This window comes from Geotrypetes seraphini, chromosome 6, assembly GCF_902459505.1.
Source record: "Geotrypetes seraphini chromosome 6, aGeoSer1.1, whole genome shotgun sequence".
Classification (NCBI taxonomy): Eukaryota; Metazoa; Chordata; class Amphibia; order Gymnophiona; family Dermophiidae; genus Geotrypetes; species Geotrypetes seraphini.
Window position 1 is genome coordinate 187,256,865 of NC_047089.1, and position 27,992 is coordinate 187,284,856.

Consider the following 27,992-nt stretch of genomic DNA (forward strand, 5'->3'; position numbering starts at 1 on the left):
ACATCTCTTGCCATATGTTCACATATTCAACAATTCCTTTTATTTCACTATCCATATTCTTTTGACTGATTTATATGCACCTTCTTAGGTCATTTCATTCACTTTCACGTTTTTCCCAGACACGTTCTTTCTGCAGGATTTGTCATTCATTTCACTTTTCCCGTTCATCTATCCGAGCACAATTAGTCCTATCCTTTGGGTTCTGTTTTGTGTGTTCATTCTTGCCTTACATTCTGCTTGATTTTCATGAACAATAACCTCTGTGTACTGTATGAGTTTTTTTCTAAGCATATCTTCAGCATACAGTCTCAGTATGTTAGAAAACCCAAATGCAGCTGAACCTAGGGTAAATTTCACAACAGACTTTTAGAAAGGAGAATTGAGAAGGAACTCTAACCTCATGCAAGTGCTTTCCTGCATCTGTACATGATTGTGAAGTGGAGTGGAGAGGACAATTGCGTACAGACACAGGAAAGTGCTTGCGTGAGGTCGTTGGAGCAGTGAGGTGGGCAATGTTCTAGAACGCGAGTTTGCTTACTAACCACTGGCGCATTCTCCCAGGGTAGTTCACAATGGTTTACATTAATTTGTGCGTGTGTCTGGTGCTGCAGGAGGTGAGTGAGAGCTGTTGATATTTTGATAGTTTTTCACTTTCTGCATGTTGCACTGCTTTCAGCTTTGTATAGTTGAAATCAGAAGCAATTTTATGGGATCCTACAAGGCCCATTATTACAAGATTCTATATGTGTTGTGCCTTCAGCAGTTTCCTTCACCTCACATATACTGTATGGACAGCTATAGGCAGTAGTATTTCCACAGCCATGAAAGTAGAAAGGACTAAACTGAAGAAAACTCCCATGGAGGCAAATTGAAATAAAGCATTTTGTATCGTAAAACTCCTGAGTCCAGGGACTGGCTCCACTTGGTGTTCTTTGTGGACGTTCCTGATTTTTTTGTGGAAGCCTAGTCTTTTCCTTCTGATTTTTGGGTCGCTGTTTGTACAGAGCACCCCTTCAGTGGCTTTGTGGATTGTCCATTTTTTCATCAAACAATCCAATATTGTGCTCTAGGGAGGCCTGCCTTGAAAATTCTGCCATCTATCATTCACCAATTGAGTTACGAGTTAATAATACGGCTGCCAAGCCTTTATTTTGTATCGAAGCCACTAGTAGTGCTAGAAGTTGCAATTCCATTTTCTGATTGGATGGTTTGTTTTAATTGCTGAGACGCACCATATTTATGTTCTGTGTGACCATACCAGTGTTAAAGTATTGATATTTATACGTGTGTTTGTGTTCTTACAGACATGTCATTTTCTAAGCCGAGCTGCAGCAACAAACAATCAATTGAAGATGAACATAGAATTTTCAACAAGAAATGGGAATTACAGTACTTTTGTTGTGAGAATGGTAATCGTGTGTTATGTCTTATTTGTAAACAGTCCTTAGCCGCCCCAAAGGAGTACAATTTAAGGCGCCATTTTCAGACTGTTCATGGAGAGAAGTATGAATCTGTGCAAGGGACGCTATGGGAGGATAAACTTAAGAAACTGAAAGCTGATTTAAGTGCTCAACAAAATATATTTCAGAGAGTTAATAAACAGAAAACAGGTAATGTGAAAGTAAGCTACATCTTATCAAAAATGATTGCAGAAAATTCCAAGCCTTTCACCGACGGTTTATTTATAAAAGACTGCTTATTCAAGACAGTAGAGTGTATTTGCCCTGAAAAGTTGAGTGCGTTTAAAGAAATCAGTCTTTCGCCAAACACAGTTGCTAGTAGAATCGATGAACTAGCTTCAGATATAAAAGAGCAACTGGTTCAGAAAGCGGCAAGATTCCTTTATTTTTCACTTGCAATTGACAAGAGCACAGACTTAACTGATGTTGCACAGCTATCCGTTTTTATTTGTGGCGAAAATGAGAACCTTACAATAATAATTTATTTTCTTATATACCGCCAAAGCCATGTTAGTTCGAGGCAGTTTACAACAAGAGGAGCTGGACAGTCAGCGATAAGTTACAATATAGAATCGATGAATAAAAGTACACTGAAAGCAAGTACAAATAAGAAGAGCTGGACAGTCAGCGACATAGCTATGAATTGGTATACAGAATACGAGGGATAATGAACAACAAATTCTTAGGTGACAAATCGGTTGAACAGTTTCGTTTTTACTAATTTTCTGAAGCCTTGATAGGAAGAGGAGAGCATGATAATGTTACCCAGCCAGTCGTTCAGTTTACCTGCCTGGAAGGCTAGAGTTCTGTCCAGGAATCTTTTGTAGCGGCAGGCCTTTATTGTTGGGTGTGTAAATAAGTGGATTTTACGTGAGGGCCTGATAGTGCAATCCAGATTGAAGTGGGAGACCAGGTACATAGGGGCCAGACCAAAGATTGATTTGAAGCAAAGACAAGAGAATTTAAATATTACTCTTGCCTCGAGGGGCAGCCAGTGAAGTTTTAGATAATAGGGGGTAATGTGTTCCCATTTTTTTAAACCGAAAATCAGACATACTGACGAATTTTGAATAATTCGGAGTTTTTGAAGGGTTTTCTTGAAGGATCCTAAGTAAATAATGTTGCAATAGTCCAGCATGCTTAGAATAGAAGATTGAACCAGTAGACGGAATGATGCTGCATCAAAGTATTTTTTGATGGTTCTTAGCTTCCATAATGTTGAGAAGCATTTTCTGGTCAGTAGATCCGTGTGAGCGTCAAAAGTAAGGTGTCGGTCAAGGGTCCCTCCTAGAATTTTTATGGATTCATCAATAGGGAAGTCCTGACCGTTCAAGGAAATTTTAGAATCTTTGATTTTATCATTTGGGCTCGCGAGAAAAAACTTGGTTTTGTTTGTGTTGAGTTTCAGTTTGAATTCTGTCGTCCATAATTCGATTTGTTTTAGGATGAATGCCAGGTGATTCTTTGTCTCGGAGGTTAGGTTTGTGAAGGGAAGAACTATGGTGATGTCATCTGCGTAGATGTAGAATTTGACATTTAAGCTTGGTTTATCCCCAAGCTACATCATCCCTCACTTCGCCCTAAATCACAGCATCAAGGACTCCCGCAGAATCCAACTATTCGCCTACCCCTCCCTTAAACTCTGCCACTCTAAAAGATTCCTCGACAAAACCCTCGCCTTCCAAGCCACTAAGCTAAACCCATGGTTATCCCAAATGGCCCTCAAGGCCCCCAACTACCTCGACTTTAGAAAACTACTCAAAACCCGCCTCTTCCAAGACCAGGATCCCAACGCCCCTTCTATCTAACATCCACTTCCCCTCTACATCCTTCCCTCACCCCCCCCTGGCAACTTTGATCAATTTGTTATTGAACCGCTCATAACCCCGCTCAACTACTGTAAACCACTTGTAACCTTGTTTAATTGATGTGAACCGCCTAGAACTCTTCCGGGTATGGCGGGATACAAAAATAAAGTTATTATTATTATTTCCCAATGGGGCAAGGTAGATGTTAAACAGGGTAGGGGATAGAGGGGAGCCCTGTGGGACTCCGCAAGTATTTGTCCATCTACAGGATTGTTTGTTGTTACTGTGGACTTGGTAAGATCGTTTACTCAGCAAACCTTGGAACCAATTTAACACTTTGCCAGAAAGACCGATTGACTCCAAACAGTCGATTAGAATGTCGTGGTCGACTAAGTCGAAGGCACTTCTTAGATCAAGTTGTAGAACTAGTGCACTCAAGCCTTGGCTGAATAAATTGTGAAGGAGGTCTAGTAGCTAATACCAATGCATGATACTATGAAAGCTTATGACATTTTTAACAAAATTAAAGTAATGTTTGAGGAGGAAAAATTGTCTTGGTTGAAGCTAGCATCATTGGTTACTGATGGTGTACCTGCCATGGCAAGTGCTAAAAACGATGTTGTAGGAAAGATAAAAGAAAAACTTATTGATGAAGGGTCAGTTATTCAATTTGTACATTTCCATTGCATCATACATCAAGGTGCACTTTGTGGCCATGTTTTAAAAGTTGACAACATTTTGAAGCCAGTAGTAAAAATTATTAACTATATTCGCTCAAAAAGCTTGAACCACAGACAGTTCAACACTTTTCTACAAGAAATAGACTGTGAGCATAGTGAAATTCTGTATCACTCTCAAATAAGATGGCTTAGCTGTGGAAGAGTATTCAAACGATTTTGGGATTTGAGAGATGAAATAAAGATGTTCCTTGAAAGTAAAAATCAAGATGTCTCACTCTTTGATGATACAAAATTGTTACATTCAGCACAGACATAACTGGCTACTTGAATGATTTGAATGTCAAACTGCAAGGCCAAAATAAGTTGGTCACGGATATGATTGGTAATATTAATGCATTTGTGCGCAAACTACAGCTTTGGGAAGTTCAGCTTAAAGTGAGAAATCTTGCTCACTTCCCAACTTTGAAGTCTGTAATTATGGCAGAAGAGGACATTAATTTTGCTGAGTTTTTGACAAAAATTAGTGTGTTAAAGGAAGACTTTGACAGGCGATTTGAATGCTTCAGGAATATGGAAAACATCTTTAACATATTCATGTCACCATTTTCTTCTAGTGTTGATGACGCACCTGAAGAACTTCAACTAGAATTAATAGATGTTCAGTGTGATTCTCTGCTAAAAGAAAAATTTAACAGTTGCAGTCTTACAGAATTCTATTGGTGTGTTTCAAAGGACAAATATAAAAACATTCACAACCTAGCTGCACGGGTTCTGTCTTTTCAAAAATGAACCAAGTGAAATCTGTTTCAGTTTTGAAAGTTGCATGTTCCAAGGATATTGATCCTAATATTGATAACTTGGTATCAGAGAAACGTGCCCAAGCTTCTAGTAAGAAAAGGTTGTGTACTGCACTCAGTATTTAAAATACCAATGATTTACCTACCACATTTGCAATTTTTGAATTAACCAAAGATTCTAACTGTTATAATCTTTTGTTAAGGAAAAGGAAAGATGTTATAGGAAAGATTTATAAACTATAAAGACTTTTACCTCATGCAAAGTTGTCATTTCTTTAATAAGACAACTATTTTTCCTGCAGCCCTCCAAGTACCTACAAATCCAAAATGTGGCCCTGCAAAGGGTTTGAATTTGAGACCACTGCTCTACAGGGACTCCTGTCGTGGCTCAGCAGTTAGAGTGCTGGCCCTGTAGTTACAATGGACAGTTTTGACACAGACATTCAACAGAGTTGCTAGTACAATTATTAATACAGTTAGGTCACAGTTACAAATACATAGGAGGTAGTTAAGTTCAAGCACTTCATCATTGGTTCATTGTTATGTCCCAGGAGTTGTATTAGACAATTTAGAAATGGGCTTTTACAATTACCATTTCAGTTACTTCAGGGTTGGTTTCCTGTCTCGGTATAGAAATACTTTTAAAAGTTTTCTTTACCTTAGAATAGTGGTCACAAAATTGTAGTGTAAGGGGTACCAGCATTTTGCTAAGTGATATTGGATGGCTAAGGTAATTTGCTCTTTATATTGTTGCATGCTGGGAATTTTAAGTGGAAAAGATTTCTTGGGTAATATTTGTTGAAAGCACACTGGAGTAGGATGGCTAACTGTTAGATGGGGGCATTGCCTGTCAGGATCTTTCTTACAGGCAGTGATGCTTAACTGAAACCTGGGCCTTGAGGTTATGGCCAGCTAACAAAACTGCAAAAGAGATTTTGCTGCTCGACGGTCAAATAATTCTCTTTATCTCAAACAAAGATCTGGTACCCCTACAAGTTTCGGCACACACTGCTCCCAAGGTCGGGGACTCCACTGTATGGTTTAGAAAGCTAAACAATGTCTTAGACTAGACTAGAGAGGATAAGGTGCGACTCTCTCTGCTATTAGGCGGTCCTCCAAACATAGGGGGCAGCAGACAGTCCCGTCTCACTCCGTGTAGAGCTCAGTCGTCCGTCATACAACGCGTAAGTGGCGTCGGTGAAAATGGCTGCCTCCGCGAGACTGGGTTTCCATGAGCTGGGGCTGGATGACCGTTTGCTAAAGGTAGGGGGAAGCGGGTATATACAGGGGTGGTGCGCTATAAGTGGGAGCTGTCTGTACGGTCCTCTTCTATTTTCACGCTGAAGGTGCTCCGTGCATATGCACGCCGTGTGATCACAAGCTGTCTTTCTGGAAAATGCGTGGGGCAAGGCTCACACATGAACAGCGTTAAAATATGGCTGTTCATGAGACCATTTATTTGTATCCCTTCTCTATTCTGACCCAGCGACAGTCCTCTGTCAGGGACTGTAGACTGCGGCTCTCTGGAATTTGCCCAATGAGGATCCTAAGGCTGGTCACGAGCTGATACTAATATGTTATGGAATCTTGAAATTCTTTCTCTTTCCACCTCAACCCCCTGCACAGCCTGTGAAAACCGAGTGCACAGTGGTGCCTACCGTGTTTCCACGAAAATAAGACAGTGTCTTATATTAATTTTGGGTTCCAAAAACGCACTAGGGCTTATTTTTTTTCATGTACAATGATCAGCTCTCCATTCCTCTCCTTCACCCCAATTCTTCCTGTTTCCTTTCTCTCCCCCACATGTTGCAGTATCTTTCCTCCCCCTCTCACCTTGTACCTTTCCTCTGCAGCATCTTTCTATCCCTCCCTCCCATGCAGCAGAACCCTTGTACAGCATTTTTCTATCCCTCCCATCCCTCATGCGGCAGAACCCTTGCACAGCTTCTATCCCTCCCTTCCATGCAGCAGAACCCTTGTGCAAGCATCTATTCCCCCCCCACCCCCGCTCAGCCAAACCCCCGCTGATCCTCCCACCTTGCCATCGAGAGACTACGGGAACTCCCCACAGCCATTTCTTATTGGCGATCTGCACGGGGCAGGAGCGTAGGAAGATCGCTCCTGCCCCGAAAATCCGCTAGACCACCAGGTAAGGCCGGGATGCCGGGGGGAAGGCAAAAATATGGGTTGTTGTTTTTTCCCCCTCAAAAAAAATCACGATTATGTGAAATCGCGAATGGGAAGGGGGAAGTGTAGATATGTCTGTGGCCTGTCTATGCTTCTTCCTTGTGAGCACTGCACTTGAATTTCCAAGCTAAGCAAGTTATGTGTGTACATTATAGAATAGTGCCGAGCACATAGTTGACATTTACTAGCATAAGTGTACACTTATCTATATGGCAATATTCTATAAAGGTAGATATGAAAATGGCACCTGAAGTTAGGTTATAAATTTATTAAGATGAAACAGAGAACAGGGTGGGTCAATAGTGTGGGCAGACTTGATGGGCTGTAGCCCTTATCTGCCGTCATCTTTCTATGTTTCTATTTCCAGTGCTGCTTCAGTTAATTTTTTACTCACTTTGTTCACTGCTTTGAATGGCCCGATCAGGAATGTGGTCTATGAAAGGTATTTAAACAAAGTGTTTGCTGTCTTTCTCACAGGCAATTGCTCAGCTGAGTTGGGCTCGGCCCACATTGATCCAGGAGAAAGCTATCCCACTAGCCTTAGAAGGAAAGGACCTATTGGCCCGAGCTAGGACTGGTTCTGGAAAGACCGCTGCCTACATTATTCCCATCATTCAGCATCTCCTCCAAGTGAAAACGGTTGGTTTGCATTGTAATAGCCTCTCCTGCCTCACTGAATCAGATTTGCCAGTTCTGAATTCTTTTATTTTTATTATTATTATTTATTTATTTATAGAATTTTATAATATTACCAAGCATATACATCTTGTACAGTAAAGTGAGATCAAACAACATAATAAACTAAATTTCTGAAATTAAGATATACCATAATATATAATTCAATTTAAAAATAAAAATAGATAAATAAAGTAATAAATGGTCTAATTGATCACTCACTAGTCCTCCATATAATGGATCCAAGATTTAAAGAGTAGAACATATATAAATCAAATAAATTAAGAGGAAATCCATGTCTTACTACAGTGCGGGGAGCTAACCTTCCATGGGCGCTGTTATTCCTTTCTTAAGATGTTTCGCTGAGAGAAAACTAATCAGATGAGACGGCTCTGTAAAAATATACTTCAAAGATAAATATCTGACTACACATTTACATGGATACCTCAAAAAGAAAATACCCCCTATTAGAGTCACTCCGGGTTTTAGAAGTAGAAATTCTTTTCTTCTCTTTTGAGTCTCTCTAGAGATATCAGGAAAAATCTGAATATGATGTCCCAGGAAGTCTTTGGACCTATTTTTAAAGAAAAGTTTTAATATCCAATCCTTGTCTGGAGCCAAAGCCACAGACAACAAGAGAGTGGCTGGAACAGCCAATTCTCTATCCGATTGTTCCAAAATTACGGAAATGTCCAATGATCTGTCCCGGGATTCCTCAATTTTTTCTTCTTCTTTGGATTGGGGCTTGGCAGGCAGATAGTACACTCTTGTAAGAGGAGGTAAAGAGCTTTCAGGAAGTTCCAATATTTCCATAAAATACCTTTTCACCATTTCTCTAGGAGAAGTTGACAAGATCTTTGGAAAATTTATAAATCTCAGATTGTTAGCTCGGCCATTATTCTGAGCTTCCAACTTCCTCCTGAGTATTATATTATCTTTAACCAGCAAATCTTGATTTTGTTTAAAGATATTAACTCCTTACTTGTATTTTGTGTCTCTGTTTTTAATTGATATATATCCTGTTTTAACACTTTTATTTCTTCTTTTTGTTCTTTTAATTCCTTGTCCAAACTTTTTATTTGAGGATTTAAAGAATTCCCCAAATTCACTACCAAGTCCCATAATGCTTCAAGTGTAACTTTAGGAGGTTTTGTAGGGGAAAAAAGTTGTAATGGTGTAGTGTCTGACTGTTCTGAAGTTAGCTTTACCTCAGTGAAGTCTTGTATTCCCCCAACCTCTGTTGTCCCGGTCGCAGGTCCTTGCAGAGAGAGCATGTCACTCTGCGTTGTTCTGTTCGGCGAGCCCTCCATGCTAGCCTCTGGAAACAGAGAAGCTACCTCCTCGGGTGCATTCTAGTCCCGTGGAGAGTTGGCTGCTTGCGGCGTTGGTTGAAGGGGTGGCGTCCTGACGTCGGGGCTAAGGGTGACATCGAGCCCAGGGGATCTCACCACCACGCTACTCTCCGGCGGTGTCCCTAGCGAGCTGGCACCCGACACTTCCTGCTCCCGCTGTAGGCGTCGGAGAAAGTCATCTATAGTAACCGCTGGAGTTAAAGGTCGCCGGGAGGCTCCTCTGACATTCCTACCCCGTCTTTTCGGCATTGTTGCAGGAAATTCTCGACGGCGTCCTCACTGCAGCAGAGATGCAGCGGCCATCTTGGATCGGCATCAGTTCCAGTTCTGAATTCTAATTGTTTAAGCTGTGAAAGTTTAGAAAATGGTGTTCCAGAAGATACGGATATGCATTATAGCTTGAATATTATTTCAGGAACTTTCTTAGACTGACTGTATTCCACTATTTTTCTTTCTTTGTGTTGCTCTGCTCGGTTCTCGTCCCCTTTCCTTCATTTTTCTCACCCTTTTTCTTGCTCCTTCACTGTGCTATTGCTTGCACCATTACTTGTGTTGTGTTGTCTTCTCTCTCCTGCCTTTGCTTCATTTTTTCATTTTCTATTTCCTGTCACATTTTTATTCACTTGCCATGTTTTTTCTCGCTCTTCCAGTCTGTTTCAGAGCAAGCAGTGCGGGCGGTGATCCTGGTGCCCACAAAGGAATTGGGGCAGCAAGTTGGGCAGATGATTCGCCAGTTGACAGCCTATTGTGCCCGAGATGTGCGTGTTGCTGATGTCTCTGGTCTCGCTGATGTTTCTGCTCAGAGGTGAGCATGAGCAGCTGTTAATGGGGAAGCAAAGATTTACTTCCAACTATTTAAGAACATCTTATGCATATCATGGCACTGCTGATTGATTGACAAAGAAAATAATGTATTTCCGGTAGGGTGAAATTGCTTTTGTTTCACTGTGCCTGTGGCATATGTGTCTTAGTACTTAAGATTCTGCTGAGTGGGGTGATAGCAGTGCCCTCAGCCAATGTGAGAATTATTGCTTTGATTTAGCAACCATTGAGTGACACTGGTGTCATTAAGACACTATGTTCATTATCATGTAACTTTTTTGATCACCAAGCATATGACCAGGAATGAGAACTTAATCAAAAATTCTTGAAACTTCACTCACTGGCTAACTTCAGTGTACTCACTGTTAGATAAAAGTATTGATGTTTGTTCAAGGCCCATTTAAAAGCCCACCTCTTTGAGAGTGCTTTTGACTCCTAACTCTTCTTACCTTGAGTTCTACATCCCCAACCCTATATGTCATGTCTGTCTGTCCAAGTTAGAGTCTAAGCTCTTCCGAGCAGGGACCGTCTGTAAATGTCAAAATGTACAGTGCTGCATACGCCTTTCAGCGCTATGTAAGTGATAAGTAATAGTAGTAGTAGTTTGATGGTTAGAACCCTTTGTTAACACTTAATGCTAGGTTTGGAGGACAAGGTGCTTGCTGAAACCAACATGTTTCAAATACAGTCTGTAACAACCTTAGGGGTAGGATTCACTGTAAACCTCCCCACAATATCTTCTATACCACAATTGTTGAATAACAAAGTCTTCAGGCCCTCAGAGGTGCCACCAGATGCTCAATAATATTTCATAGCAACTGGCTTTATGCCCCCTATCGCCATCGGGTCTCTTTGGTTTTTTTTAGTTTTTTTGTGCAATGCTAAATAATCCTATGATAATATTTTTTGTGTTTTTTCAATAAATAGTTAATAAAGTTTTAAACTTATCTTGGGTGGTTCAGCCAAGAGGGACAGAGTACTGCCAACATGTTTCACCCTGTTCGGGTTTCCTCAGGGCACAATCCCTCAAAACTGTATTACTCTACACGACGTGTATTCGGGTGGCCATGTCGTGTAGAGTAATACAGTTTTGAGGGATTGTGCCCTGAGGAAACCCGAACAGGGTGAAACATGTTGGCAGTACTCTGTCCCTCTTGGCTGAACCACCCAAGATAAGTTTAAAACTTTATTAACTATTTATTGAAAAAACACAAAAAATATTATCATAGGATTATTTAGCATTGCACAAAAAAACTTAAAAAAACCAAAGAGACCCGATGACGATAGGGGGCATAAAGCCAGTTGCTATGAAATATTATTGAGCATCTGGTGGCACCTCTGAGGGCCTGAAGACTTTGTTATTCAACAATTGTGGTATAGAAGATATTGTGGGGAGGTTTACAGTGAATCCTACCCCTAAGGTAGGATTACAGCACGCATTTTTCTATAAATATTTTTCACTTATAAGCCTAAATATCAAATACAGTCTGGGAATGATGGGGACCTGGATGTTGGTTTTAGTGTTGAGCTTGTAAGAGTCACAAAAAGATGAAAAGGCCTTCCATTTGATCTGCTGGCGGCCAGTACTTTGACAGATTGTGGGCATGCTATGGATTGATAACAGAATGTTGAGATAACAACATGGAAAGGTGAGCAGCTTGTCATGAGCTACGTATGGAAGTTTTTTTTGAGGAATTACAATTGTACTTACTGGATAGGCTGGTTTGGTCTTTCTCAGCTATTACATAGCATGTTTACAGGTGCTGCAGAACTTCAGAACTAACTCTTTACAGCTGATATATTGTAAAATGGTATTTTGTGTAACATAAAGCAAAGGCCCTAACAAAATTTATGTAAATTATGCACTAGAATTTTTTACTATTTGGTCATTCCATATTATTCACAATCTTATTGTCTTATTACTCTCTTCATTGATTCTCTTTCTGAAGGCCAATTTTAATGGAGAAGCCAGATATTGTGGTAGGAACGCCCTCCCGTATTCAGATCCACTTGAAGAACCACAATCTGAGCCTGCGGAACTCACTGGAGATCTTAGTGATTGATGAAGCTGACCTTCTTTTCTCATTTGGGTTTGAGGATGACTTGAAGAATCTACTCTGGTTAGTGCCTTCTAACTCAGTTCAGAAATTTCCATACTAGGACTCAAGAGTTTTCTTGAGATGCTTTTTGAGGAGGAGAAGGTGGAAGTAGATATAATAGGGCTATGCATTATGTCAACCTATGGTATGGTGAGAGTCTAGAGAAAGGTTTGCGCATGTTACAGAGGCATGATGATCAGACTTAGTGAGAGGGTAGACAGTTCTAAGCAGTTGACTTTGAGGTTACACTGAGGGGTCACATCTGAAGAAGGTATATTTTCCAATCAGAACATAAGAATAGCTTTACTGGGTCAGACCAATGGTTCATCAAGCCCAGTAGCCCATTCTCACAGTGACCATTCCAGGTCACTAGTACCTGGCAAAATCCCAAAAAGTAGCAACATTCCATGCTACCGATCCAGGGCAAGCAGTGGCTTCCCCCATGTCTTTCTAATTAACAAGACTATGGACTTTTCCTCCAGGAAATTGTCCAAACCTTTCTTAAAACCAGCTACGCTATCCGCTCTTACCACAATCTCTGGCAATGCATTCCAGAACTTAACTTATTCTCTGAGTGAAAAAATATTTCCTCCACGTTATTGGAGCAAGTCCTTAGAGGGCTAAAAGGTTATGGACATTGACTTGTACCCAGTGGTTGGAATTCCAGACAAGCCAGGCACCATAATCACTATGCATTTGCTTTAATTTCTTTCTCTTGTTTTGTGGTGAGCCAAATATCTGTATCTAGTACTGTGTTTTTCCAGTAGTCTACTATTGTTTGCTTTGTACATAATGAGGTAATGTTAAAGAGAATGGGAAATATTCAGACAGGGTCATCTTGATGATGAACTGAAAGCTTTCAAAACTGTTCATACAACATAGTCATGTGTGCTACATAATTTCGGTTTGAGTTTGCTATTATTGCATTGTGATTTTGGTTTTGATTATAACTGAAACCATTATTCGAGAATATCATCTGGCTGCTGCTGTCATGGCCAGATAATGTTATTGAAGCGGGATTGTGGAGGGAGAAGACACACTTTGGTGGGCTGGCCTTAGGAAAGCAGAAGGCAGGGATGTTAGCACTTATCTTCCACTGTAAGAGACCCAGGAGGAGATTGGGGGCTCCTTCTACTAAGGTGCGCTAGTGTTTTTAGCATGCGCTAAACGAAAAATACTAACGCAAACTCTATGGAGGCGCACGCAGCATTGTAGCGTGCACTAAAACTGCTAGCGCTCCTTAGTAAAAAGAGTCCTTTGTCTAAGGCTTATTTTTATGGTTAGCTCTTATTAGAATAATTGAATAATAATTTTAGTGCTGTACAAAAGTTTAGTTATATATTTTTTGCTAACTATTCTTTTGTTCTTATGATTCCAAGTTCAGGTATTTGTGACCTTTTTTAAACCTAAAAAAAACCAGCCAGAAATTTAAAACAAAATTTTTATTTGTGACAAGATTTTAACCCTTAAGAATAAGTAAATTATAGACTTTTCTAGTACAATCGATTTGTTATTCTGAATGGATGGGTAACTTCCCTATGCTCCCGAGACATACAGAAGGAATTCACTCCATCTTTTGAATCTCTCCTCCTTCACTAGAGGGTTCTGCTGCCCCTTTCAGTTTTTCCTTCTGCACATGAGCTGGAAGGAGTGTTTTTGATCTCTTCACTTTTCTTTGTGAATTCTGGATGGCTTTTGGTACTTTGAGTTCCCCTTGTCAAGGGTTCAGCTCAGTCAGTAGACTTAACTTCTTTTCATGTGCATTTGCTCACAATTCAGGTTTAGATGGAAAATTAATATAAGTTCTGTACTTGTGTTAAATTAAAAATTGTTGAATGACCTCTAAATGTTCACGAAAAGGCTTATAATTTGGCACAATTAACAGTGGCCAGACATACAACAAAAATAGATTTGTGGAGGTCATGTCCCATGAACTTGATTTTTTTGGATCATCCTAGTGGACTTTTGCAGAAGTGTGCTGCTGAGCTGCCCATAAGAACAGAATGGGCAGCTTGGCAGCACACCTTTGTAAATGGACCTATAAGTACTTTATTTTTCTATTTAAACTGTGTAATAATTGTAAACATGTTGTAAATTGGCATTCTACCTACTGCACAAAAATATCTGATCATTTTCTATGTCAAAATAAAATATAGAATGGTGCTTCATTGGGTCACCTTTTTCATACTAGGTAGCACAATGATGGAACTCCTATATCTATTTGGTGGGAAAATAATTACTTTACGTAAGATTTTTAAAAAGCCTGAAGGCATTTCTTTTTCAGAAATTTTTAATTGTGAGATGTTTTATAACTACAGTTTACACTCGAATATAAACCGAGATTTTTGGGCCAAATAAATGACCCAAAAATGGGGGTCTCGGTTTATATTCAGGTCCACCTTAAATGCTGGTGGTGGGAGCGATCATGGGAGTCATGGGAGCAATCCCTCCCTCTCCCAGGTGAGGTGTCGGGTCTTGTCTTCCCTCCCATCCTCAGAGAAGCAGTGTAGGCCTCCCCCGTGGATAATCAATAGTGATCCAGTGGGGGCAAATTGGGGCAGGATCGATCCTCTTGTGCTCCTACCTGCACAGTCTCACAAAACAAAAATGTCTGCCAGTGTCACGAATTGCCACAGGTAAGGCTAGACTCAGTTAGGGCACTGGTCTTTGATCTAAGGGCCGCCGCGTGAGCGGACTGCTAAGCACGATGGACCACTGGTCTGACCCAGCAGCGGCAATTCTTATGTTCTTATGGCAGTCATTTTTTCAGCAAAACTGTGCGGACAGGAGTGTAAGAGGATCGTTCCTTCCCTGACTCACCCTGCCCAGCAGTGATTAAGGTAGGACCGGGGAGACCTACACTGCATCTCTGAGGGAGGGAGGGGGCACGTATTGATTCTCCAGCAGGAGGGGACGCTTGGTGATTCTACAGCCAGCTGACAACTGAGACAGGACCTAACACCTCACCTCAGGGGAGGGAGGGATCACTCCCATCCTGGTTTGGCTCAACACACCACTGGACCACCTGGATTTAAGGTGGAACCAGGGAGAGGCCAGAGGAGGGGGCACTGGGTGGTACTTGAATATAAACATTCGGTTTATATTCAAATTAACATTTCTCAAATTAACACCCCCTCTTTATGGAAAAATGTTGTCTTGGTTTATATTTGGATCAGTTTATATTTGAGTATACAGTATATGGTATTATTGTACTTCCTATATATAGTTCTAGTTTCTTTTTGGTGTGATCTTCATTGGACTTTTTCAGGATAGTAGAGGAATACAGGAGTTTTTATTGTATTGTACTTAATTGGCTTGAAAAGTAACTCCTAGAATCATAAGCCCTAAATATATAATGAAATGGGACCTTTTTTGTGTGGGGATGAGGCAGAAAGTACTCTAAACTCTTGACTTCTCTATCCTTTGCAGCCAGTTTCCAAAGATTTACCAAGCGTTCCTGATGTCAGCAACCTTTAATGAAGATGTCCAGGCGCTCAAGGAGCTGATATTGCACAACCCAGTAAGTGTCCACCTTAGGTATTTATACCTGTGCAAAGCTGCAGATTGCAGCCTGTAGGGTACTTTCCCCACCTCCAGGCCCATGAGAAGAGAGAGAGCTTCATCAGTGATGCTGTGGCACAATGCTGATGAAATTGAGTCCATTTGCTTAGAACTTCCCTAATGCAGTCTTGGTGAAAGAGCAGGCCTTATCAGGAGTTGTTCACTTACAAGGCTGTTCCAGCTGCTCCAATTGCTAAAAACTCCTTTTGCACATCAATCTCTGTATTATTAAGCTAAGTACTTTAATCTGTTTATGTTTTGTCTTAATGAAACACACTGCATAATTCAAGTTTACACTGAGTTCATATTTAATCGTTGTATATTTTCAAAGATTTTGCATTATTTATCACCCTTTTGGAGAGTTAGAAATGGAATTTTTCTGACCCATGATATGATTTTTACTGTAGAGGCTGAGTACCTCTTTTTTTGTATAGGTCACTGAGGTCTTTCCTCCATTTCTTTATATGAGGGAAGACTTCAGTTATTCATGATTTATAGTATGGGTTTTCTTGTGTAATATTACTTGATATAAGTGCCATGTAACAGTTTTGATATGTTGTAAGGGCTTGTTCTTGTAACATATGTGGCAGATGAAGTTTAATGTGGAAAAGTGCAAAGTAATGCATTTAGGCAGAAAGAACAAGGAACATGAGTATAGGATGTCGGGTGCAACTCTGGGTAAGAGCGAACAAGAAAAGGGCCTGGGTATACCGATAGATAGGACCCTGAAACCGTCGGCACAATGTGCGGCAGCGGCAAAGAAAGCAAATAGAATGTTAGGCATGATAAAGAAAGGAATCACGAGTAGATCGGAGAAAGTTATAATGCTGCTTTATAGGGCAATGGTCAGACCACACTTGGAATACTGTGTCCAACATTGGTCTCCCAACCTAAAGAAGGATATAAAACTGCTAGAGAGGGTGCAGATACGAGCAACGAAGTTAATAAAAGGTATGGAGAACTTGGAATACGAGGAACGACTTAAGAGACTGGGATTGTTCTCCCTTGAGAAAAGGAGACTACGAGGAGATATGATCGAGACTTTCAAAATAAGAGCAGGAAAAAAAATTATTTACAATGTCCAATGTGACACGGACAAGAGGACATGGACTGAAGCTAAGGGGGGACAAGTCCAGGACAAATATCAGGAAGTTCTGCTTCACGCAACGAGTGGTGGACTCCTGGAATGCTCTCCCAGAGGAGGTTATTGCGGAATCCACCGTTCTAGGATTTAAAAGCAAACTAGATGCACATCTCCTTACGAGAGGCATAGAGGGATATGGGTGACTAAAATTACACCAGGTGTACACCTGGCTGGGCCTCTGCGTGTGCGGATCGCCGGACTTGATGGACCGAAGGTCTGATCTGGAGATGGCAGTTCTTATGTGCCATCAACCATTTGTATGCTCCATGCACCTTTCCCCTAAATCTAGGGCCTCAGGAAGTTATTTTCCCTCCCTGTTCTTCTGGGATAATTATCCTCTGTATTCCTCCCTGCTATGCCCGTTCTTCAGGTATCTTGCAGATCTAACCTATCTCCTCTCTTTGTCCAGGTTACATTGAAGCTACAGGAGTCCCAGCTTCCAGATAGCTCTCAGCTCACCCAGTTCCAGATTAAATGTGAGGAAGAAGACAAGTTCTTGCTCCTGTATACCCTGCTCAAACTCTCCCTTGTTCGTGGCAAAACCATCATTTTTGTTAACTCCATTGATCGCTGTTATCGCCTTAAGCTCTTCTTAGAACAGTTCAGCATACCAGCTTGCGTGCTCAACTCAGAGCTTCCGATACACTCCAGGTGAGTTCTAGGTCTTCCTTACAGATGTCTTGTCATATTCCTTTTAGCATCCTTCAATTCTTTACCACAACTAAAGTGACTAGAAGCAGAAATATTGTGAAGGCATTTTTGTAGTCTCTTAATATAGGAAGCTGTAATCTGAAAATGGCTTTATTTTTAATCGGAGCTTGTATTTTTGTGTGTGTGGGTTTTTGGAGGGGGTAATTTTAAGTGGTATTAATGCAATCAAGACAAACAGAATCAAAACTGATCTAGAGGTTTAGATAGTAAATGCTTTACTCCACCTGGTGGTCTTGGCTTGGCTGCTGGGTTGAAACTTCCACTTCCTCAGCTTGGCTGGAGCTGGGGATGCTGTGAAGGTATCATTCACAGCTCCAGGTAGGGAAAGCTGGGATAATTGCATGGGCATGACACCTAGATGGTCAGAGTCAAGGTTCATGGTTGTAAGATTTTGAAGGGATTCGGGCTACATGACCCCTGGCCTAAGATTGTTGCTGCAATGTGATTTAAGTGACCAGAAATGGCTTCTGACATTTTAAATTAGTTGTCCAGGGCTGGCAGGGTATATTCAATGGGACTTGATAGTGCTGCTGAAACTCCTGGTTAGTGCCTAAGTCAAAATTAGCTTATTTCCAGTGCAATAGGGATGGTATGTTGAATCATAGCATACTCCATCTGTGCTCATGAGTATACTACAGACGATGTCAATCGCATCTTTTCAACTCCTCCTTCTCCATGATTTCTGCTGCTCCTTTCAGTTTCTCCTTCTGCAGGCGAGCATGAAGGTGTATGTCTGATCTGCTCCATTTATTTCTTTATTGTTTTGTGGTCCCGTTTTTGGTTCCTTCAAGTTTTTTTGCATGGCTTATTACCCTCTCAGATAAGAGAAGAAAAGAACCTTGAGGAATTAAAATCAAAACTAAAAAGTTTCCTATATAGAGACGCTTTTAACTGATCAGTGAGCCCCTTAAACTGAGTTGACATTCCCAGTTGAAGTAGGCAAGCACTGATCTAATATAATTCCTATAGTTCTATCCTTATTTGTTCTCTTTCTTATATCAAATTGTAGTTCTTCCCTGATTTCCCCATGAAGTGCATGTCTGTCTATCCCTATATTGTATGTCCCCCTTATTTGAAAATTATTGTACATCGCTTTGTAATCTTTGAAAAAAGCGATTTTTATCATCAAATATGAAATAAACTTGATCAGCTGGGTCTGCCTGAAGAGGAGCAGACATTTCAGTGTGCAGCTGGCAGGTGTATCCTTTGGGAACCTGTACTGCTAGCCTACTGAAGATTTGTGGAGTTCAGGGTTCCGGGCCCTCAGCAATTGCTCGCTTCCTTGACTTGGGCAGGAGCTTGAGCGCAGGGAGAAAGAAAGAAAGGGGAGGGGGCAGGGAGAGAGGAAGAAAAAGTTGGAATTATGGAGAGACAGAGAGAGATGTTGATTAGGGAATGGAATGAGGTCTGGAGGAGAGGAAGCATGCAGGAGGCAGAAATAAATAAATAAATATTGGATTTACAGTCAGAAGAAGGAAGTGCAACCAGAGACTCATGAAATCACCAGACAGCAAAGGTAAGAAAAATGATTTTATTTTCAATTTAGTGATCAAAATGTGTCCGAATTTATATCCGCTATCTATATTTTTGCACTATGGTCACCTTTTACTAAACTGCAATAGCATTTTTTAGCGCAGGGAGCCTATGAGTGTCGTAAACAGCACAGGGCTTTCAGCGCAGCTCCCTGCGCTAAAAAAGTTATTGCGCTTTAGTAAAAGGGGAGGGGTATATTTATCTATTTTTGTATAGTTGTTACTGAGGTAACATTTCATATTTTAAAGTCATCTGCCTTGATCTCTTTGAAAAATAACTGGAATATAAATGATAATTAACATTTTCTCTGCCTAGTGTGCTTTGTGTTTTTTAAAATTTTATTGTTGGTAGATCATTTTGACTTGGTCATTTTAAAAGTAGCTTGCAAACCAAAAAAAATATGGGCACCCCTGGTCTATTGTGTTGAAAGCTGTGGATAGTTCAAGAGATATTAATATAATAGACTTGTGATGATCCATATAGTACAAAATTGTAGTTGTTAGACCAGTAAGTGAATGTTCCATTGAATGATGTGCTCTAAAACCAGTTTGGTTCAGATGGAGTATGTTTGTTTTGCCAATAAAATCTGAGATCTGATCAAATACTACTTTTTCTGTGAGTTTTGCAAGGAATGGAAGATTGGCAATTGGACAATAGTTTGATTCATCTTCGACTGGGGTTAAGGTGTTTTTAACAATGGGTCTTATTAACGCTTCCTTCCAAGGTTTTGGTAGGGTGCCAGTGGATAAGCTATTTGTGATAAGTTTGTGAATGATAGGACCAAGTACGGGGAATAGACGTTTAGTGTTGATGGTGGAATCAAGTCTGAAGAGGAACTTTTAGAATTCATGCTTTGGAGTAGTCTGCTCAGGTCTTTTAATGAGGGAATATTAAATTTGGAGCATTTTGAAACTGTCAGTTTAGGTGATTTTTCTTCTTACATATGAACTTGGGACGATTTTGTCTGTGTGAGTTCTTATTTTTTCCACCTTTTTTCTAAAGTAATTTGATAGGGCTTGGGCAGAAATTGTATGATCTGCACTGGGTTTTTGCTTTTGATTATTGCCGGTCAATGATTTAAGGATTAAGAAAAGAGTGGATGAATTTCTGGCTTTAGAGATACGAGTGGAATAGTATTTTTTCTTTGCCTGATTAATTTTTAATTTGTAATAATTTCCTTGATTCTTAAATTTAAGTAAATGTTCGGTAGATTTATTTTTCTGCCATTTATGTTCAAGGGTACTTAGGGCTCATTTTACAAAGCCGTGCTAGCGGCTTTAGCGCACGCACCTTTTTAGCACGCGCTAACCCCCATGCTAGCCGAAAAACTACCGCCTGCTCAAGAGTAGGCGGTGCGGCTAGCGCGGCGGGCAAATTAGCACGTGCTATTACGCGCGTTAAACCTTGCTTTTTGATTAGGACAAACTCAACATTATACCAGGTTCTTTTTTTTGGGGGGGGGTGGGGGGTGAATTGTATATATATGAGCTGGAGCAAGTTTGGTCTAAGAGTGTAGAAATAGCTGTGTTCCAGGAAGAAAGTTTATCATCTATTGAGCTGTTTAAGTCCTCGGCTTTCAGGGATAAAGATGCAGAGACTGAGGCTAGATCTAACTTTGCATACAGCCGGTGGCTGAATATCTACTATTATTTTTATTAAAAATTTATAGCCCACACCTTCTACTGCTCAAGGCAGGCTGCATGCACAATATTTAAAAATATAAAACAACATAAATTTCAGCAGTATCTAGATTAAATACAACAGGGTGAACTGACATCACATCTCAGTTTAATAGTATCAATTCTCATTGATTTTAAAAAAACCCAGCTTAAGCATTTTTTTCCGTAAGTTATTTTTCAATGTCACCAGTATAATCCAGCTGGAACAGATACGTTTTTAATTGTTTTCTAAATGGCAGTGTTTTGAAATAGATCTAAATATTAATAATAGTGCATTCCATAAAGATGGTGCAACAGCCAAGAATACTCTTGTTCTGGTATCACAAAATGGTAGCATACTTCAAATTAGGAACATTCATCAAATATGGAGGAGGATATAAAATACAGGAAAAAAAATTCCACAGGAAGTGCAAATAAAGGTTTATTGCTCAAGATTTGTATCCCGATTAAGCAGGAGAGGTGGAACAGAAGAGAACGGCAATGTCCAAAAAATAAAACACAGAGAAACATATATGACTTAAAGGATTGACTTGGTTAGACGGCAGTAAAAGGTAGTGGTAAATGTCGTTTTCTCTGAGGAAAGGGACATTACAAGTGGTGTGTTACAAGTTTTGATTCTTACTCCAGATTTTTAAACTTTTTTTTTTAAACAACTTTGTGGAAGGGCTGTCTGGTAAGATTTGCCTCCTTGCAGGTTCTCAAAAGTAGTAGCTGAGAAGGTAAGGAATAAAAGGTTAGCTTTCATAAACTACAAAAGATTGCAGAAAGAGGAAGACAAGCAAAAATATCTGGAAAAGTTAAGAGAGGCTGGTCGTGTAGTCAGGAAAGCAAAGATGCAAATGGAAGAAAAAAATAGCTGACATGGTAAAACAAGGTGACAAGACATTTTTTTAAGATATATTAGTGATAGGAAGAAGTGCAAAAGTGGCACTGTGAGATTCAAAGAATATGTAGAAGCTGATAAAGGCGGAATTGATTAACAAATATTTCTGTTCTGTGTTCATGGCTGAAGCGCCAGGAGCAGGACCGCAAAAGACAAACGTGAATAGGGATGGAGGAGTAATAGACCCTGATCGATTTTCAGAGGGTTACATTACATTACATTACATTAGGGACTTCTATTCCGCCTATACCTTGCAGTTCAAGGCGGATTACAAAAGAGCTAACTGGACATTTCCAGTGAAGTTACAACAGTTTTGGGGGTTGTTTTTTTTTTTTTGGTTACAAGGGAGGAGAGGTAGCTGGATTAATTCCGGAAGAACTTGCAAATTGGATATTAAATTGACTGTACATTACTGTGTGATATAACAAATAGATTACAGTTAGAGTACAAATAAGATTACGTTATATTTCAGGGATCTGAATACTTGGTTGGTGTTTTGGGGAGGAAGAGTTTATTTAAGTAGAGGTTTTGGGAGAGAATTTATCTAGGAGGAGGGGGAAGGGTTGGGTTAAGATATCTGGATAAATTTTTTGAAAAGTAGAGTTTTGATTTCTTTTCGAAAAGTTTTGAAGTCGCCCGTTGCCGTCAACAGGTTGGAGATGGAGTGGTTAAGTTTTGCTGCTTGTGTCACCAGAAGGTTATCAAACATCTTTTTGCACTGAGTGCCCTTGAGTGGAGGGAAGGCAAAAGGTTTCGGAGCTCTTCTTTGTCTTGAGGTGAAGATCTGGTTTAGGCGGTTGTTTAGATAGGGGGGGCGGAGCCATTTAATGCTTTGAATAATAGATAGTAGAATTTGAATTGAATTCATGCTTGCATAGGTAGCCAGTGAGAGTCTAGGAAGGCAGTTGTAATATGATCATATTTTCTCAGGGAGTAGATCAGTCTGAGGGCAGTGTTTTGTATAGTCTGAAGTTGTTTTATCATGTTGGCAGGACAAGGTAGATAGAGGGAATTGCAATAGTCCAGTAGACCTAAGATTAGGGATTGGACAATTAGCCTGAATTGTGCTGGGTCGAAGAATTTTCTTATTTTACGTAGATTTCTCATAATTAAAAAAGCTTTCTGGGATGTTTTATTGATTTGGGACTGCATTGTGCAGCATCTGTTTATCATTACTCCTAGGAGTTTGAGTTCGGGCTGTATTGGGTATTTGGTGTTTTTAATTTTCAGTTCTGTAATGGTTGGAGTTTTGGCCTTTTCGAGCAGAAGGAATTTTGTTTTATCTGAGTTTAGTTTCAGTTTGTGGTCTACCATCCATTTTTCCACTGCATCTAGGGTTATTTCCAGTTTTTCTGTAGTGGTGGGCTCTGATGGGTCGAAGGGGAGGAGTATGGTGATGTCGTCTGCGTAGCTGAAGGATGCAACTTTTAAGTTATCTAAAGTGGCTCCAAGGGAGGAAATAAAGAGATTGAAGAGCGTAGGTGATAGAGGTGATCCTTGTGGAACTCCGCATGGGTTGGACCATGGGTTGTATTTGTGAGGAGCTATCTAAAATAAAGGTAGACAAAGCAATGGGGCTGGATGGTGTACATCCGAGGTTTCTGAAGGAACTTAGGGAAGTTCTGGTAGCTCCGCTGACTGACCTTTTCAACGAGTCTCTAGAGTTGGGAGTGGTACCGGAAGACTGGAGAAGGGCAGATGTTGGTCACAGAAGTGGAAATAAGGAAGAAGTAGGGAATTACAGGCTGGTAAGTCTGACTTCTGTGGTAAGCAAATTAATGGAAATGCTTTTAAAACAGAGAATGGTCAAGTTTCTGGAATCCTGTGGATTACAGGACTGGAGGCAACATGGATTCACCAGACAAATCTGATCAATTTCTTTGACTGGGTGACCAGAGAATTAGATAGAGGATGTGTGCTAGATGTGGTGTATTTAGATTTTAGCAAAGCCTTTGACAGTGTTTCACACCGATGTCTAATAAATAAACTGAGTACCCTTGGGATGGGTCCCAAGGTGACAGGCTGGGTCAGGAACTGGTTGAGTGAAAGGCGACAGAGGATAGTGATCAATGGAGATCGCTCTGAGGAAAGGGATGTTACCAGTGGTGTATCTCAAGGTTCTGTTCTTGGGCTTGTTCTTTTTAACATTTTTATAAATGATATTGCTGAAGGGTTGTTGGGTAAGATTTTTCCTCTTTGTGGATGATACCAAAATCTGCAATAGAGTAGACACACCGGATGGTGTGAATAACATGAACAAAGACCTGGTGAAGCTTGAATAATGGTCTGAATTTTGCAGCTAAAATTTAATGCTAAGAAATGCAAGGTCATGCATTTTGGCTGCAAAAACCCAAGGGAACGGTACAGTTTAGGGGGTGAAGAACTTATGTGCACAACTGAAGAGCAGGACTTTGGTGTGATTGTATGTGATGATCTTAAGGTGGCAAACAGGTTGAAAAGGTGACACCGAAAGCTAGAAGGATGCTAGGTTGCATAGTGAGAGGTATGGCCAGTAGGAAAAAGGAGGTATTGATGCCTCTGTATAAGACTCTGGAGAGGCCTTATTTAGAATATTGTGTACAATTCTGGAGGAAAGGGAAAAGAAGGTACCAAGCCTTGAAGCAAACAAAATCCAAACAAAAAGAGGCACTGGAGATGTCAAATTCAACCATGTGGTTAGAGATCCTTTATACAAAGTGCTAATAAAGGATCTCTAACCACTTGGTTGAATTTGACATCTCCAGTGCCTCTTTTTGTTTGTACAATTCTGGAGGCCACATCTTCAAAAAGATATAAAAAGGATGGAGTCTGTCCAGAGGAAGGCTACTAAAATGATGTGTGGTCTTCGTGATAAGGCATATGGGGACAGACTTAAAGATCTCAATCTGAATACTTTGGAGGAAAGGTGGGAGAGGGGAGATATGATAAGAGACATTTAAATACCTACGTAAGATAAATGCGTATGAGTCGAGTCTCATTCATTTGAAAGGAAACTGCAATGAGAGGGCATAATATGAAGTTAAGAGGTGATAGGCTTTGGAGTAATCTGAGGAAATACGTACTTTTTTACCAGAGTAATCTGAGAAAATAAGTACTTTTTTGCAGAAAGTGTGGTAGTTGCGTGGAACAGTCTCCTGGAAGAGGTGGTTGAAACAGAGACTGTGTCTGAATTCAAGAGGGCCTGGGATAGGCACGTGGGATCTCTTGGAGAGAGAGAGAGATAATGGTTACTGTGGACGGGCAGACTAGATTGGCCATGTGGCCTTTATCTGCCATCATGTTTCTATGATACCAAAATCTGCGATAGGTAGACATCCCTGGTAGTTTGGGTAACATTTGGTCTAGAATTTGGCAGCTAAGATTTAATGCTGAAAAATGTACTGAGTTTGGGCAGCAAAATCCTAAGGGAGTGGTAAAGTAATACTGTGTATGAAAGAGAAGCAGAACTTGGATTAGAAAAAGAAATGGCAAAAGTCAGAAAGATACTTGAGTACATAGGGAGTTGAATGGCTAGTAAGAAGAGGAAGGTGATAGTCCCTCTGTGTAAGTTCATGGTGAAATCTCCAAAAGATAAAGAGGATGAAGCTGATCCAGAGGGCAGTTACTAAAATGATCCATGGACTTCATCATAAAGCATATGGAGACAGGCTTAATGATCTCTATATGTATACTTTGGAAGAAAGGTGAGAGAGGGAACCTATGCTACATAGGTATTTACATGTCTCTATCATAAATACACAGGTAGTTCTCTTGCATTTGAAAAGAGGCTCTGGAATGAGGGGGCATAGGATTTATGATGAAGGGGATAGATTCAGGAGTAATATAAGGAAATACTTCTGTATGGAAAGTTGATGTGTGGAACAGCTTCCCATTGGAGGTAGTGAGATGAAGACTGCATCTGAAGTCAAGAAAGAGTAGGACAAGCACATAAGATATCAAAGGGATAGTACCAGATACTTGGGTAACTTACAGAGTATTGTAAGTTATGTGTGAATGTGGTACATTATGAATCCGAACACTATTGGTATGGTGTAAGTGAACTTGGCTATGTGTTCATGCATAAGTGCTTTGCTCCTGTATTCTACAGCGTACATACCTATGTAAGTGCTCTTATAGAATACCGCTTGGCACCCTGGTGGGCTCCCTTTAGTGAATTGCCCTCTTATTTATGATTGTTTCTTAACATTTTTGCTTACTTACAAGAAGGATCTGAAAGAGGAAAGGAGGACCCAGTAACGTTGTTTACTGAGAAAGTTATAACTATGTTACAATTTTTGTTTTGTCCATCTCTTGGTGGTAGGAGGGGTGTGTGTGCATTGTTTCCAGATGCACACACACCCCTTCTGTGCTTCTGTTAGATTGCTTTAATGATCTGGATGCATGAGGAGTAGCTGCCCTTACTAAGAAGGTTGTGTTGTGCTTCTGCTTTGGCATTGTTTGATTGATCTGATCTGATCTGATCTTGATCTACCTATACTATAAATTCTATTGAATGTCTGTGTCAAACTGTCCATTGTAACTTCCTGGGTAACTGATCAAACCTCTTGTAATGTAATCCAACCTTGAACTGAATAGGTAAAGGCAGAATAGAAAACCTGATTAACATAATAACCTGATTAACATTGTTCCCACCTCATCGCATGGTTCATAACTGTCTCTGATTCTTCCCCAGGTGTCATATTATTGGCCAGTTCAACCAAGGTTTCTACGATTACATCATTGCAACTGATGAGCATATCCTGGCCAAGCCAATAGGACGTGGAAAGAAGATGAAAAAAGCGGGAAGAGGAGAAATGTAAGAGATGGCATGTACATGCTCCTAAAACACTATGTTTTCATTGTCTTCTGCAGCCAAAGAAGAAGGGTATCTGCTTGGGGTCTTGCTTAGGTGCCTACTCAGTCCTTCTCTGCCATTAGTCCTTTCACTGCAGACTTTGTGCCTCAGCTGCAGACACATTTCTGGAGACTGATTGGAGGTAATCTTAACTTGCTTTAACTAAACCAGTTCCATATTTTCTGCATTGAAGACTGGGATAATGCTGTTTACCTTCACCAGCATTCTCCAGAATATGTAAATCATTCCATTTATTTAACAAAATTCTTCCCACAACTTTGCAATTAATAGTTGTAACTTCCAGCAATAACTCAGATAGTATTTCCTGAGTTGTCAGAAGTGGCACCACAAATACACAAGGTACATAAGAAGTTGCCTCCGCTGGGTCAGACCCGAGGTCCATCGTGCCCAGCAGTCCGCACCCGCGGCGGCCCATCAGGCCCATGACCTGTAATGTGATCCTTCCCTATAAGTTTGTGGGGCTATTTGCCGCTGGTGCTTCCTCATAGGTTCATATACTTCCAGATGTTTCTATTATATTGTTTTCATTAATTTATATTTTAATCAATCAGCTATCCATCTTGAAAAAATAATTTATTAAACACTTGTCTTTGAAGTCCTGGTTCAAATTTAACTAATACCAGAAACAGCAGAGCGCCAATGCTGACAATGCATGCAACGGTACTGCTTCAGGGCATGACAAAATATTTGCAGATGCAGGTTGCACACAAGTTTCATTTCACCTTGTTATGAGTTTCAAAATGTTTTAATTTTGTTTTTCTGGAGCAGAACAGATTTGTGTTATCTTGGGGAGATTCCCCGCATTCCCTCTCTCCTTTTGTACCTACTTTAGGGCTGATTCACTGCTTTGATAGAGACTGAGGAAATCTAGCACAACCCAGAGTGAGAGGAGGAGGAGCTGAAGAATATATAAATTAATCTCTCTACAGATTTTGCAGTAAGAGAGGATAAATACTCGTTCTTTAACATCCACTCAGAAGTTTGTATGTATGGTGATCAGTCTGTTCCCACGAACTGGACTTGCAGAAGTGTGAATACTTATAGTTTTGATCACTTCCCTCATGGATAACGTGACCATTTATTTTTTCCCTCAAAACAGGACATCTACTAATTTTCAGTCCCGCCCTAGCCCCAGCCCTGTCCCCAATTTATTCCATTCATTTTTCAAGTACACACAATATCTTATTAATTCATAATGGTAACCATAAAATAAAATAAAAAACACAATGCACAACCATATACAAATCATCTGGAAGCCACAAACTCATAAGAACATAAGAATAGCCTTATTGGGTCAGACCAATGGTCCATCAAGCCCAATAGCCCGTTCTCACGATGGCCAATCCAGGCCACAACTACCTGGCCAGATCCCAAAGAGTAGCAATATTCCATGCTACCAATACAGGGTAAGTAGTGGCTTTCACCATGTCTTTCTCAATAACAGACTATGGACTTTTCCTCCAGGAACTTGTCCAAACCTTTCTTAAAACCAGCTATGCTATCCACTCTTACCACATCCTCTGGCAATGCGTTCCAGAGCTTAACTATTCTCTGAGTGAAATAAAAATCAGAATTATTTTAGTTTTCTTTTTTTATTTATTTATTTATTCGTTTTCACATCAAAGAACAAAAACACTTTGATAAAAGAAATTAAATATACTTAAAGTAATTATTATCAAAACACTTCATTAAGGAGTAAAAAGTTCTCCTATTCCTGATACAATGATCATAGTCCACATTTAAAGA

The 27,992-nt window shown here is 40.2% G+C and overlaps 1 protein-coding gene across 2 annotated transcripts in view; it reads left to right on the forward strand.

Annotated features, from left to right (window-relative positions):
- Positions 1-5,854: 5,854 nt before the first annotated feature.
- The window catches only part of DDX56 (DEAD-box helicase 56), a 73,091-nt gene continuing 50,953 nt past the window's right edge, over positions 5,855-27,992 (forward strand). For both annotated transcript variants that reach the window (XM_033949598.1, XM_033949597.1), the window contains exons 1-7: positions 5,855-6,008; positions 7,410-7,571; positions 9,610-9,764; positions 11,731-11,901; positions 15,310-15,400; positions 16,995-17,236; positions 26,064-26,186. In XM_033949598.1, coding sequence (XP_033805489.1) covers positions 5,949-6,008; positions 7,410-7,571; positions 9,610-9,764; positions 11,731-11,901; positions 15,310-15,400; positions 16,995-17,236; positions 26,064-26,186 — 1,004 coding nt within the window. In that variant the 5' untranslated portion in view covers positions 5,855-5,948. The remainder of the gene's footprint in view (positions 6,009-7,409; positions 7,572-9,609; positions 9,765-11,730; positions 11,902-15,309; positions 15,401-16,994; positions 17,237-26,063; positions 26,187-27,992) is intronic.